The following is a 15,169-nucleotide window of genomic DNA, read 5'->3' on the forward strand; positions in this document are numbered from 1 at the left end:
AGTGAGGGGCAGAACAACTGCAGACAAACCAGGCCATTATCCCCTAGTAGTCTTGAACCTCAAACAGCGTGATGCTGGCTGGCCAGTGGACATGCCGGAGCAGACTAAATACTGCTTCATTTTGGCCTGCCTCTCAGTCCCTCCACAGATCTAGCTGTGGCCTCTCAGAAGTGATGCCCAAGAGCTATCACTTCCCTGAGAACTCTCAAGTTGTGCTTGGTGGTTTTCCATATGTGAGCTGGGATTGTTTGGGATCCCATCACTACCTCAGGCAAGAAGTAAAGGCTGTCTTGCCTATATCACTTCCCTATGACTGCAAGAACTCCCTCTCTGTTTGGCCTAGAAACCAAAGCCAAACCTAGCCTCGTAGTCTGTATCTGCAAATTATTATAATTTAGGAATCATCAGTGTGAGTGACTGAAATCCTAAAGCTCATTCACGATGCGGTAGCAAGTGCATATGGAAGCTGCAATCAAGGAAGAACTTCATCCAAATTAAGCTGCAAGCATAGGAAATCTCCACTGCATTTAACATCAAGAACATGCACTTTACAACACTGGATAAAAAGGCAGCAAATATATTTTCAATTAAAATACAGATCATGTTAAATGAAATGGAGCTTTCCTCTCCTCATTTAATGACTATGTTTGAATAAAAAGAGCCTCAGCAGTAGATAACAGCTTTGGGTAAATGTTCTTATTAAATTGCTTATTCAAGCCATCCATGCTTTATTATCAGAATAATTATTTCACTATCGTGTCGGTTTCCTTTACCTCACTTGCTAGCCTTTCATATTCTTCCATCAACTTTTCATTTTCTTGGTTCACAGCAAGTACCTTACAAATCCGATTAGCTGCTGTTTCCGCCTGAAAAATACAGAACATAAACAGTGTGGATATATCATTGCATTCTTAGACTGACACAAACTAAAGAATGACCATATATTGGCTTCTGAAAAGTAAAGAGTGGGCATGCCCACTGAAAGGGCTTCAGCCAGAATTGTCATACTGGTTTCAATGAGGGTTAATATAAGGCAAGCTCTGCTGGATCAGGTCCAGCATCTTGATCTTACAGTGGGCAACCAGATGATCTCTAGTAGCTGTGTTTACTATTGTAACCTTCAGCTTATACACACTTTCCTTGGAGTAAGCTCATTTAACTCATTGGGACTCACTTCTTACATAGGCTTGCACTGTGAATTTATTAATCTTAAAGGTGCTTTAGGACTTTCCACACACACACCCTTTGATTTTTAACTAATTTATCTTAAACATTAGCAAAAGACTTGTGGGGAACTTGTGGAGTCATTACCCACAACGACACTGCAATATATTTGATGAATTACTCATTTTCTGTAAGGGCTATTTTGGTTTTCATCTGTGTCAAAGTCGATATAGATGATATGTTGGCTCAGCATGCTGTGATAGTCCGGCAAGATGATGCTAACTCAAGGTAACTCTAATGATGCTACCATCTGGGCACTGTCAGAAAAACAGTGAAATGTAAGGGAGGGGGATGCAAAAAAATAACATATTTTTTTAAAAAAGCAAAACGATAGCACAGCGCCAAATTTTTACCTAGGAAAATTTCAGAATAGAAGGGACATAGTGGGGGGGAGAGTTAATGACGGCCCACTTTTAAACTTTTTTGTGCAGTTTTAAGCTGCTCTCTTCCAGTTCCAATGTGTTCTGGCTTGTTTTGTTTTTTAAAAAAACAGCTTCTTTCTGAGGAAACCCTAGTCAGGAATCACTTAGGCAGCCTGATGATATGATGTCATCAATTGTCAATCTGATTTGGCTGCCTGATGATATCAGAAGCTGAATCAGGATGCCCTTCATCTGGTCAGACTTCATGTTGATACCACATAACCAATTAGATGGGACAATGTGATGCCATCGCGAAGCCAAAATACATTGAGGCTAACATTTCTTACCATCTTATCTTCACCAGTGAGGGTCAACTGTTCTGTTTCACAGTTCCCCATGCCATTACTGAAATAGAGGTTTATTTCATGCAGAGCAAAGTTCTTCCTAAATGCCCACCATTTCAATTCAACCCTTCAAAAGAGATTTCATTGCTATAGTGTTGTTACCTTCCATCTTTTCACAAATAGACACATCATTCAATACCATACAGAACAATAATTTAAGTAGCTACTTTGAGTTTATTCCTTCATTTGTCCCTACCATTTAAAGAGGGGGGATCAACCTGTTTCTCTGCCATTTAATAGACGTTTGCAGGCAAAATATGAGATTTTTCCTGGTATAAAGTGGTGTGAGAACTTCACCTAATTACTTTCTAGGTCAGTGTTTCCCAACTGGTGTTCCGCGGCACACCAGTGTGCCGCGAGACGTTGCCTGGTGTGCCGTGGGAGGGAGGCGGGCGAGTCGGATCTCCCCCCGAGAGCGCAAGGCTTGCGGGCGGCAGCTGGCAGCGCGGAGCACGGGGCGCCCTTCGGAGGATGCCCCGTGCTCCGCGCTGGTGTCGGCAAGCCTTGCGCACCCGGGGGATCTCCCCCCGGGATGCAAGGCTTGCGGGCGCCAGCTGGCAGCGCAGAGCACGGGGCGCCCTTCGGAGGACGCCCCGTGCTCCGCGCTGGTGTCGGCAAGCCTTGCGCACCCGGGGGATCTCCCCCCCGAGAGCGCAAGGCTTGCGGGCGGGAGCTGGCAGCGCGGAGCACGGGGCGCCCTTCGGAGGACGCCTCGTGCTCCGCGCTGGTGTCGGCAAGCCTTGCGCACCGGGGGATCTCCCCCCGAGAGCGCAAGGCTTGCGGGCGGAAGCCGGCAGCACGGAGCACAGGGCGCCCTTCGGAGGCTGCCCCGTGCTCTGCGCTCGTGTTGGCCAGCCTTGCGCACCCGGGGGATCTCCCCCCAGGAGCGCAAGGCTTGCGGGCGGCAGCTGGCAGCACGGAGCACGGGGCGCCCTTCGGAGGACGCCCCGTGCTCCGCGCTGGTGTCGGCAAGCCTTGCGCACCCGGGGGATCTCCCCCCGGGAGCGCAAGGCTTGCGGGCAGCAGCTGGCAGCGCGGAGCACGGGGCGCCCTTCGGAGGACACCCCGTGCTCCGCGCTGGTGTTGGCCAGCCTTGCGCACCCGGGGGATCTCCCCCCAGGAGCGCAAGGCTGGCGGGTGGCAGCGCGGAGCATGGGGCGCCCTTCGGAGGACGCCCTGTGCTCCGCGCTCGTGTTGGCAAGCCTTGCGCACCCGGGGGGCGCGTGGGGCGCCCTGAAGCAGAGCGCCCCTCGCGCCAGGCAGACATGGGCCAGCCCCACAAGCTTGGGGGACAGCGGGGAGGTGCAGCACCGCCATCCCACTGTTCCCCGACCTGGTTTTTTTTTTTGGGGGGGGAAATAAAGGGAAAAAAATTCCTTTATTTCCCCCCCCCAAAAAAAGTAGGTGCGTCCTATGGGACGGAGCGTCCTATGGGACGAAAAATACGGTACTTACTATTTCATAATAAAGTAATTATAAAATACTTTCTTTGTGTTTATTTGATGCCTATTAAAGAGAGTTACTTTATATATAGTCAATATAGGCACAGAGTTAATTTTTTTAACATTTTCTAATGGTGGTGTGCCTCGAGATTTTTTTCATGAAACAAGTGTGCCTTTGCCCAAAAAAGGTTGGGAAACACTGTTCTAGGTGTCAACTTGCTTTTAAGAATATTAAGACTGGGATAGCGTCAATTTGGCAACCCCAGTCCATACTGATTTCAATAGTGCAGTATCCTTTAAACCCAAGTGGTCTCTTAATCAGTTTTTCAAAATGTTTATGTTCAGGGAATTCATTTCCTGTCTAAATTGCCTGCCAATTAACTCCTGTACATATGCCAGGGAACCGCTGCACATTTCAAGAGGATTCTGGACGTCAGTCACTGCCATAGCTACAGGGGAGCTAGCCAGGATTTTTTGCCCTGGGTGAAGCCTCCAGAGGGAGGCCATTGAGGCTCCCAGCCTGTGTGTGTGGTTGTACGCAAATGTGTGTAGGGGTGGTGCCAAACTGGGTCTTAGACACAGGTAAAATTCGCCCCTGCAGTTGGTTCACACAAGGTGCTGGACACAAGCCTGCTAGGCTCCCATGAACACCCTGTAGCATACCAAACACTCCCTTATTGCTACACATTTGTGAGACATTCTGCAGCAAGGGGACATTTTGCAGTCTTTCAGGGAAGCTTGTTTGCCATCACAGCTTTTATCATTTAAGAAGCCCTGGTAAGCTTCGAAAGGGACCCCAAGGTTTCCTGGAACATAGTAGTGGCTCTTGTCCATTGGGCCTGGTGGGGTGGAACAGAGGGAAGCCAGCCGTAGGTAGAGCTAGAGCCAATGATAGGCAGAACCAACGAATTCTAGTTTTTGTCTCCATCCTCATCCCTGCTGAGTTGTACACAGGCAGTGCTTTTTTCCTGGGGGTACGCAGACCCCTAAACATTTTGTGAATCTAAGTTTGGCCTCTTTGAGGGGCAGTATTTCAACATGAGTAGGAAAATGACAGTCCCCCTAAACATTTTTAAAAAAAGAAAAAAAGCACTGTACACAGGTAAGGCTGAGAAGGAAGAAGCTGACAGCCAGTGTCATTCTCTGGACTGGTTGTAAAAAAGAAGGCAGGCAGGTGGGAGATGTCAGAGAGGAAATGGAGGATGATGAGGCAGAGCCCCATCTGCTCTTATGGAGCAGGCTTGACCACAGTTTGAAAAATACTGCCATACAAAACATCTGTATGGAGCCTGACCCTTTCATAAGACGCTATTAGAGCAGGTGGAATAATGTTTTGTTCATTTCCCTGAAAACTATCATTTTAGGTCAGATAATGTTGCTTCTCATTATAAAGGCTTGTGTTGAGGAAATGAAGCCTTTCTAAAATGGATTGAATGCTCAGTGCAGTTATATTTATTTACGTAATAGGAACTAAAGATTACTGCAGTGCCTGTAATGCCAGCAGAGTCAAAAGCAGATTCTGATTAAAACACACAGACCGAGCACGCTCACTTAGCATATATTTGTCCATGTTAATTAAAGAACAAAGAAACTGCAGGGCAAATGATAAACCCAATGGAAACCTGAAACACACAGAGCAACATTCAGAACGGCAGTCCGAAGGGGACAGATGATGAATACCTGCTCTGCTCCAGCAAAAGCATGGTAGAAGCAGGAAACATAAGTCATGATAGCTCTCTCATCAGGCTTGGGGGTGTTCACAATATCTGCAAGGGAAGAAGAAACAAAACAAACACAAGGAGTGGAAAACTGCTGCCATCCTGCTTTGCTTTCTGTACGCAAGGCAGGTGCTGGTCTGCCAGGCTTCAACAAGCTGAAATTAATCATCTGCTATGTTAATACATGCCGGCTGGAAAGGCAAAATATTGAAACTCAAACTGAGATCCTGGGGCACAGAGGGGACTTGGAACAATTCCACTGCTTTTATTGAATAATGTTTGCAAGGAAACATAATCACTGCTCATTGGAGCAATCCCTGATTCAAGGCAAGTTATATTTACCTATACAGTAAGGTGGCTTAAATGAGTAATGTTTGCATGAATGAACCATCATGCATGAGGTTCAATTGAAGCACATCTCAAAATGTATATGTGTAACTTTCCATCTGACAAAGGTCTTCCCTGAAAAAGGCTGTGCTTAATATCTTCACAGTGTTGTGTAATTTTTAAAAATGAGATTTGAAGTGCTCTCTTAGTAGCACTTGGACTGTTCTTTTTCTTTTATTATAAAATCATCTTCCTGGAATACATATCCAAATGTCAATGCTGTTATGTTTTATTACCACATCATGGAGGTTTATCAGTATTGACACAACTACAAATAGCAATTAAAATGTAGGTTTTGTTATATATAGGAGATCTATACTATATACTATGAAACTAAACAGAACATGCTGTTGCATTTTTAAGGACGCATTGAAAACTACTGGTGCATGTTCTCCAGAAGCAAATTCAATCCTCTAAAATGTTCCCAAAATAGTCATATAAGATCAGACTGGGAGGAAAGCTACAAAATATCATGTAATGCAAAGAGCAAAAATTAAGCTCAGAATTTTACCTTCTGAGCACCAGCAAACACACAGTAATAAGAGGAAGCATAAATCATAAAAACTATTGAATTGGATCTGGCAGCTTGAAGCTGCTATTTAAATCAAGCAACTTGGAGATGCTATTTAAATTTCTCACGATTTCCCAGAACAATTCCCTATAGTGGGGGAGCATTGTGGGAAATGAAAATGGTGGCTCCCAGATCCAGCTGCCTAATAGGAGACTTCAGAGCAGGATCCAATACAGTAGTCAGTCATGTCAGGCTGTTGTGTTGCCAACAGCAGAGGAGACTGAAGGACAAAGTTCAAAATGACGGCGCCCCACATCAAATGGGGGGGCACCTTTTGCGTGGTCACACGCAGCCCCCCAGATCCCAGTGCAGCTCCCAGTAGTACGGGCTGGCTTCGCCCTCCCCAGGCTGGATACCTGAAGGTCTCCACCTACCTCAGCCAATCACCCAATCCTGCCTGGGGCGGGAGGGGGAGGGACCGCCCTGCCCACACAACAGAAGGTGAATCTTACCAGCGAAGTGTCAGTTGGCTCCAGAGCTTCTCCCACCCGGCCCTCCCTCAGTTAAGCTTTCTTTTGCAGGTTAACCTCTTCTTCACAGGTACACGGGCGCTGCTACGTCATGGCCACTGTTGAAGGGCCGGAAAGGAATTTTCCTGCATTGGCAGGTTTTGCCTTTCCCATAGCAAAACGTCACAACTTTGGCAGTTTCAGGCCTTGGGTGGAATCCTTTAGTCTATCTTCCCTAAATGGGGGGGGGGCGCGTGAAGCGGTGACCCACGACCCCCTTGCGGCACTGATCCCAGGGTTCCCCGTTAAAGGGGTCTTGAGGGAAGGCATTGGCCATATGCCGAGCGGTTGCCATTGCTCTCCTCTGTGATGGCAGTGAAACGGGTGGCGGGCTCTTTGCTTGAACATATGTTCTCCAGAGCCAGCCCAATCCCCACACATTCTGGACAACCCTAATGTCCCCCAGATCCCCAGCTGGGGACTGGGAAGTATAAACACCCAAAGCCTGAGCCAAGGTCTCCCTACATCTGAAACTTAATAAAGTTGTGGCCAATTTTAATCCCATAGCAATTTGTCTTGAGTCATTATTCCACTTAGGAGTCAACTGGGGTTGGGGGGACTCCACCTGGCCACGCAAATGCTGTGTGCTGAGGCAAACCACTCATAGACTGTGATGTGGATATTAGTTAAATCAAAATATATTTTGCATATGCCAGTATATATAGGACCCAACAACTGAAGTATTGTTTCATAGACAACTATGTGAAAAACTATCTTTTTGAATTCATTTATGGAACAAAAGATGTTGAAATGTTACTCAGTCCACTGCTTCTTAAAAGGATGTTAGCTCCCACCTTCTGCGTCCAACATCTTTGGGATATCCAAATGCTTTTCGGCAACTTCCATGGCAAGATTTATATTCCGCAGTGGGTCATCCTGCATGAAAGAAGACCACAAATTATAATTAATCATGAATCAATCTATGAAGCATTGTTTGGGGGGGGGGGTTACTGAAAGGTAGCAAATAAGTTTTTTAAAGTTGCCACAAACTTCCAACTGTAGTTTCAAAGCAAATCCTACATAAATATCAACAGCCTGCCACTTTTGGTTTACTCAGAAGAAAGTGACACATAGTTCAATGGAACTTAATCCAAAATAAGTGCATCACAGGATTGAAACTCTAGCATTACTAGGGAACTATTTCAAATTACTGATGATGATTTTGCAGTTATCATTTGACATAATAAAGGCACCATGAGATTTACTTACCACGTGAGCAGATTTATGGTCAGACAAATGCCAGAAGCCATCACACGGAGGCATATTCACCATAAATATTCAACTTATTACTACGGCACAGGAAAATCATCATGTGATGACCATACCATATTTAAATCAGACCTCATGGAACAGCAACGGAAATCGCCACTGGAGGTACAGAATATAAAATAAACTGACCACATTGATTATAGTCCAATTCCTAGAAGATTCAAATTTGATTTAGTGCCACTGAATTCAGTGGGATTAAATCAACTTAAATCCTATGGCTGCAATCCTATGCACACATTTTGCTTTAATGATCATATGGTTTACTGTTTGGTGGATTTCAAACCAAACCAGTTCAAAACCATTTTGAGGGTCCCTTTTGATGAAAAGGTTGTGTGTGTGTGTGTGTGTATACATATACATACAGTATATATTCATATTCATTCATTCATACCATTGAAGTCAATGTGATTTACTTCTGAATAAACATGTACAGAATTGCACAATATTCAGTTTAACTGGGTTTTGAATTGGATTGTTACTGAGAGCTTTGTTTGTTAAAGTCACAATGACCCATTCACACACCACATTAGACCATAGTTTAAAACAAATAAGGTAAGCCAAGAACAAACTTTGGTTACTCCTTGAGATTTGTTTGGTTCAGGTGGCACAACAACACAGACTCTAGCTTGTTTCATTCATGGTGCAGAAGGAGCAAAGGAACTTCTGAGCAGCGTGCACAAGCACAAGCTTGTTTAAATTCATCCACAGTTTCAAACTATGGTTCAGTGTAATGTGTGAATCAGGCCTGTGTTTCCGACATATCTATCACAGTCACTGCTTTTGATGGAATATTCAAAGCTGCAGATCTCCTGCAGAGATACACAGTTAAAGTGTCGTAAGGAAAACCAGCCATGCCAACCGGTGTTGAAGAATTTTAATGGCAAGGCTATTATTCCTGGTGCAACACAAAAGCCAGGAAAGGCATGCGGGAAGTAAAACCACACAACACACTCAAAAAGGTCACAAGAAAACGTTTGTCAAGAGATTCAAAAAACAAAAGAGGAAAACAGAATGAAAGCATCTGTAGTGTTCAACGCATGGTTAATATGTTAACCACCCTGAGATCTTCGGATAAAGGGTGGTATATAGATGGATAGATAGATTGATTGATTGAATATATAAATAAATAAATATGTTGTTATTGATCATCAGAGGTGGTATGTCCTATTTCACTGCTGGAGGCAAAATGGGAAGTGCTGCCCCACCCTGCCGCTGATGCCACCACCACCAACACTGCCATACCTTTCACTGCCACGCCTGCACTACCACCTCTGGCATCAGTACTGATTTTGGGTAAGATCTTGCCAATTTTCCAAAGCCAGCAGAGGGCAGTGGCCTCACCCTGCCTAATGGCTGGGCCGGCCCTGTTGATTACTGCAGCTCCTTACAAAGGGCTCTCAGGCAGTTTCACACACACAGTCCAGCAAATTTTCAGCTGTGATTAAAAACCCCACTGAAATCAGTGGGACTTTAAGAGGGTGGGCAGAGAGTTTGCACTGGGCTTTCCTGTGAAAAGAGCGGTATAAATTGGCAGATGCCTCCAAATGGTGGTATATTTTCGTGGCATACTTCAGCTCCCATCATGGCGCACATTTGGGAATCACTGGTGTGATGAGACTATATATACGTAAGCAGCTTGAAACGCAGCAAGGTTCCCTCATCCTGCCCTGCATTTCAAGTCACACTTGCTGTATACAACTGAGGGAAAAGGAGATGTCTTCACCTGAAGCACATTACCTGATTTTATTCCCCGTGCCTGCAACCCTTCCCCACAAAAAACTATTCAAAGAAGTTGCCGTCTGTGCATGCACAATGGTTGTCTGAACTGTACACACCTCATCTTAACTACAACTTGCATTTTCAAAATGGATGGAAGTTAGTTTGAGGGAAAACGATAAAACAGCAGTATTTCTTTAAAATCTACAGGATGCATATGGATTGTGGCTGACATAATGTGTATTCGGCTTCCAACCCCAGCAGTGGGAGCACTCTGGGGCTGGAGTAAATGGTGATGTATACACAGCCTGACTTAGGATCATGTACTGCCTCATCTATATTTGTTGGGCAGGAGCCAGGAAGGAAAGCCACTTGATATTACTAAACATACCCCAGTTTGCCATTAAGGAGACATGCTTAGCATGCAGGAAGTGAGCCAAATCACTGCAAATCACCATGCTCTTTCACCCAGATGGATGACCTTAGATAGCTTGGAGTAGTCAATAAGATCAGGTCGATGTCTATGGATAAGCGCACAGAGGGCAAGGCCGTCTTTCCAGCTTCACAACAAGCAACCAAAAATAAAATGAAAAGATGTTAATGAAATAATGACAACTGATCCTAGCAGCTCAAGGTCTGAAAACATGCAGAAGCTACACAATGTACCCAGTAATTATGTCATCGTCAAATTTGCTGTGTTTTGTTTTGCAAAACCTCATTTAATGCTCAAAAGCACATTGAGAAGATCAAAGCATGAATTTGTGAATCTGGTAATCAAATGGGGTTTGTTCTGCTTTCGGCACATAGTGAAAATGCCCAAATATTTTGAATGACATTTCACATCTGCTTTGGGACTTTGGGATGTATCAGACTAAGTTATACTCAGCGCAGGACCCATTGTAATTAATAGATATGACTAACTTAGGTCCATTCATTTCAATGGGTAGAGTAGAACTTAGATACACTCCATTGATTTTAATGGGTCTACTCTAAATATGACTTAGTACAACCTTATATTATAGAAGACCAGTTTCCTAAACAGTGGCCACTTCTGTGTAGGAAGGAACCTAGATAAATTGCATGCATTACGGATGAATGGATATGTGTTTAAATTTGGCAAGAAGCTCTAATTGGTAGTAGTAAGACACTTGGCTGAATGGACTGTTGCTTTTACCCTGTAATTTGTCTGTCTTTAGATGTATATGGTACTCTTAAGGTGGCTCAGAAAACTATACCAATGCTAAAAGATTAAACCAGCAATAAGAGAACAGAATACTGACACTTCTTCTTGGTATGTACCGGTAACTTGAACAATTGGAGTGAATGGTGTATACAAGCATTCGTTGCTTTTGAAACACAATACAGTGTTTAAAATCAACACTGAAATCTATTCATTACAACTGTCTGTAAAAACCTACCGTAACTAAAAATGCTGGATATCTGACAGAATGAAAATATTTTCAGTCACCTGAAATCCACTTTGTAAATAGTTTGTTATCCATAATGCATATGTTTTCTGCTCTGTTAATGGTCTATTACTAACAACGCAGATTTTTCAGTCCCTTGAATCTTAATTTGCTCTCTCTATATCCATAATTATGCTGCATTTCCATACTATCTCATCAAGAGTTCCGTGAAGTTTGAAAGCTTGCATACTCAACCTAATTAAATAGCCTACTGTATTATAGTACAACAAAAAAATCTAAGTTGCCTATCCTATGGACATTTACCAGGGAGAAAACCCCACTGAACACACTGGGACTTGCTTCTGGGTAAACATACATAGGATTGTACTGTTACACAGCAAGCAGTGGAGGCGGGGGGAAATGTTCATAAATGCCCCCATTTTATCCTGTTTATGCTATGGTACCTCTGCAACTGTAATGAGCCTCTGAAGTGAATCTTAGTTCCAGGGTTTATGGAAGCGTTGCCATTAAGTTCATGCTGGCAATGCTAATTAATTTACAAGAATCCACATACTGTATATTTATTTATGCAGAGAGCCTTGGGGTTGATTCTTACATTGTAAGAGAAGTGCGGCTGCCAGTTCCCTTTGGCCCCGCCCTATATTACAATATGGAGTGCTGGCATGTGAGTGAACACATAGTTGGCCCCTCCCAACAATGATCTTGCTGTCTTAATGGCCAGAGTAACGTGGAAAGCATGGAGAGGAATAACAATCGTGCCACCCCTGCAAGTTAAGAACCAGCCCTTTCGTCAAACTGCAAGGACCAAGGGATGTTCTCCATTCCATCGTTGAAATGGATGGCACAAAATGGCTGTTACCTCAGATGGAAGTTCTGAATGTTCACATTTCTGTACGGTGCTGTTTTCCTCTGGCACCACAGCAGTAGTCCTTCTTTGGCAGATGTCTCTGGAAAGGAGATGTATGAGGGAGGTAATGCAGCTTCAGGTCAAGATCACTCTATGGTGGTTTTTAAGTGTGTTTTGTTGAAACTGTTTAGAAGCCTCTCCAAGACTGGGAATCTTGTGCTTAGAAGTCCCCTTCTGACCTTGCCATTCCATGCAGGAAGGGCAGGGTGGGGTGGAGCCAGAACATTCACAGATATGGACTTGCACTCTTAGATCAGCCCTGCATGAGTTGTTTGAACACAGAATAACACCTGTCTTGTGTTTGATATAACTGAATCTCTGTTTCAAAACATTGTGGTGTAATTCTATGAACAAGTACTGCTTGGGGGGATGACTGAGAGATTCTGATCACGTAAATTCAGGGAGACTTCCCTCATCATGTAAGTATCCATGATTTATTCTTCTAATATTTATACTTGTCTTCATTAGCTCAACACAGGTTTCTAAGGCTGAATACATACTGGATGCACAGACACCCCCCTTCCATGCTGCTTTGGGAATGAGAGTTTAGTGGAACTGTGACTTTAAGCACCAAACCGTCAAGCCTCTAGGTTTGTGCCTTCTAATATTTACTGATCAATGTTCTCTCTTGGAAACCTGCAAAAGCATAATTCATATTCAGAGAGGATAAATCAGAAATGCTTGATCGATTTCTTTCCCACTGTATGGTTTAATTGCTACAGTACAATCAAGGTAAAATAAATTTGTCAAGAATAATTATTCTCTAAATCAACAAATGAGGTGGAGGAAACAGTTAATTTGTTACATATTGTACTGCATAATGAAGGACATCTGTTTGCTCAAGCAAACGGTGCATAGTTGGTAATGAATCTACAGCTGCCCGAGTTCTTCATTTAAATATTTTATAAGTTGTTCATATATATATATATATATATATATATAAAACACTTGTTGCTAAGAGGCAAAAATAAATCTTTAAAATATAGTAGAGTCTGCAACAGAAATCGTTTAAGAAATAACTTTCTGATTTCAACACCTAATGCTTACATAGTACAAAATATCCTATTTTTTCCAAACAACTGACAGTTTTAAATTGTTTAATTGGATCAAAACACATACTGGCAAGGCTCGACAGCCCATCAGCAAGTGCTTTTCTGTTTCAGTGAATGTAAATTTCAACCAAATGCAAAAGGTTTCTTAGGATTTTATCAGCGTCCCTTCTGAACATTCCATTTCATGTGCACCTGATGCTTCCTATGACTCATTATGCTTACAAGATGGCTGGTCATCCATTAGAAAATAGAAAGCCCATTCCAGGCATTGTCAAACTATCTGACTGGCTGAGCTACATAGCAAATTCTTATGTTTCAGAGGTGCCTTAGAACTGTTAACGCTTCTAGTAAGTCTGAATGGAGATTTTATCTATCTATCTATCATCTATCTATCTATCATCTATCAATATCTATCTATCTTTCATCTATCAATATCTATCTATCTTTCATCTATCTATCTATCTATCTATCTATCTATCTATCATCTATCTATCAATATCTATCTATCTATCATCTATCTATCTATCTATCTATCTATCTATCATCTATCTATCTATCTATCTATCATCTATCTATCTATCTATCTATCTATCATCTATCTATCAATATCTATCTATCTATCATCTATATCTATCTATCTATCTATCTATCTATCTATCTATCTATCATCTATCATCTATCATCTATCATCTATCTATCTCATTTATTTTTATACTGCCCTTCACTCATCGATCTCAGGGCAGTTCACAACATAAAAATGTGTGTAGGTATAGAAACCTCTACTTTTTGTACAGCTGGAATGTAGTCAGCTGTAGAAAGGTATGAGCCACATTCATTGTTCTGCCAATCATACAAAAGTTATATGTGTTTTACTTATTTTTAATCTACAGTACTGTTGATTATAACCATATTTGGAATTTTTAAATACGTTTTTATCAATATTTTAAATGTTGTTGTTTTTTGTAAACCGCTTAGAATTGCTTCATACGACTGAATGGTGTAATTTTTTGAAAAATAAATAAATAAAATAAACGTTATCTTTGACCCCCCCCCTTTCACTGGAACATGGCCCCCAAAAGTTTCCCTACAAAGAAATGCATTTCCCCAGGGTAGTAAGATATTAGCATGACAAGTTAATGCAGAACATCAAGGTATTAATAGAATCAGTCACACCAAATCACCATATGATGTTCTATATATCTTCTGAAGAATCACATGATACATCTCTCCTTGGACTGTACTACTTCAGAGTGTAGGTGGAGACTGCATGACTGAATCCTCCATCATGTAAAGACTAGAATGTTCCATTAAATGGTAGCATACCAGGAAGAAGGGTTTTAGTGTAGATGCTCTAGCTTTAAACCTTGGTGTTCTAACTTTCTTTATGGAGAAAATGTATGTATTGAGGAGGTATTTCATCATGAAATCCCCTGTCTTCATTCTGAAGTGAAACTGTTCCAAGGAGGGTTGTATCACACAAGTCTTCATAATGTTTTTGAATGGGTGGTGATATTGAATATAAAGAGAACACAGATCTGAGGCTTCAGAGTAGTTAGTTTCTTTACCCTCCCCATCAATAAACAGTTGCCATTTAAGTTCACATTTTTTAAAAAAATTCCTCTGTCTGTTTCTGATGAGAGCTTCCCCTTGCCATATGGCAATACCGTGGACCATAGTCTTACCTTCTACTGAAATATCTTGAATTGCAAAACGAAGGATGATTGTCCAGATCATGCCCAGGGTCATTTTCACATTGCCATCTACAATTTCTGGTGTGAAACAGAATTGAAATTTTAAGCAATAGGCTCTGATCAAAGAGAACATGCCTGCTATGATTTAAGTTTTGTGATTTTATTCATACAGTACGTGTTTATTTCTCAGCGATTGCTTCCAAATTGTTCCTTCTGAAGATGTCTTAAACCAGTCTCACCTAACATGTTATTAAAGGACACAGAAGCAGAGAATTGCTTCTGTTGGTTCCATAGTCTTGTTCACTCCTTGAAATGCCCATAATTCATTTTTATTAATGCTGCTGTCTCACAACTTTCACAGAATTCTGCAAATAGTTATACCTAAGATATAGAAACTAATCATAACTGTATTGAATGAACTGCACATGAATATGAACTAAACATCCAAAGATGTTGTTGATAAAAGAAACAAATTTGGAACACACAAATG

The 15,169-nt window shown here is 42.3% G+C and overlaps 1 protein-coding gene across 1 annotated transcript in view; it reads right to left on the reverse strand.

The window, feature by feature from the left end:
- The window catches only part of ACTN2 (actinin alpha 2), a 50,109-nt gene that overhangs the window by 24,490 nt on the left and 10,450 nt on the right, over window positions 1–15,169 (reverse strand). The window contains exons 4-9 of the mRNA XM_081906814.1: window positions 14,671–14,757; window positions 11,889–11,976; window positions 10,084–10,162; window positions 7,412–7,493; window positions 5,113–5,198; window positions 774–866 (exon numbers count right to left, since the gene is read on the reverse strand). Of these exons, the coding sequence (XP_081762940.1) occupies window positions 774–866; window positions 5,113–5,198; window positions 7,412–7,493; window positions 10,084–10,162; window positions 11,889–11,976; window positions 14,671–14,757 (515 nt within the window). The remainder of the gene's footprint in view (window positions 1–773; window positions 867–5,112; window positions 5,199–7,411; window positions 7,494–10,083; window positions 10,163–11,888; window positions 11,977–14,670; window positions 14,758–15,169) is intronic.

The sequence above is a fragment of the Podarcis melisellensis genome, assembly GCF_964234715.1.
Source record: "Podarcis melisellensis genome assembly, chromosome: 3".
Classification (NCBI taxonomy): Eukaryota; Metazoa; Chordata; class Lepidosauria; order Squamata; family Lacertidae; genus Podarcis; species Podarcis melisellensis.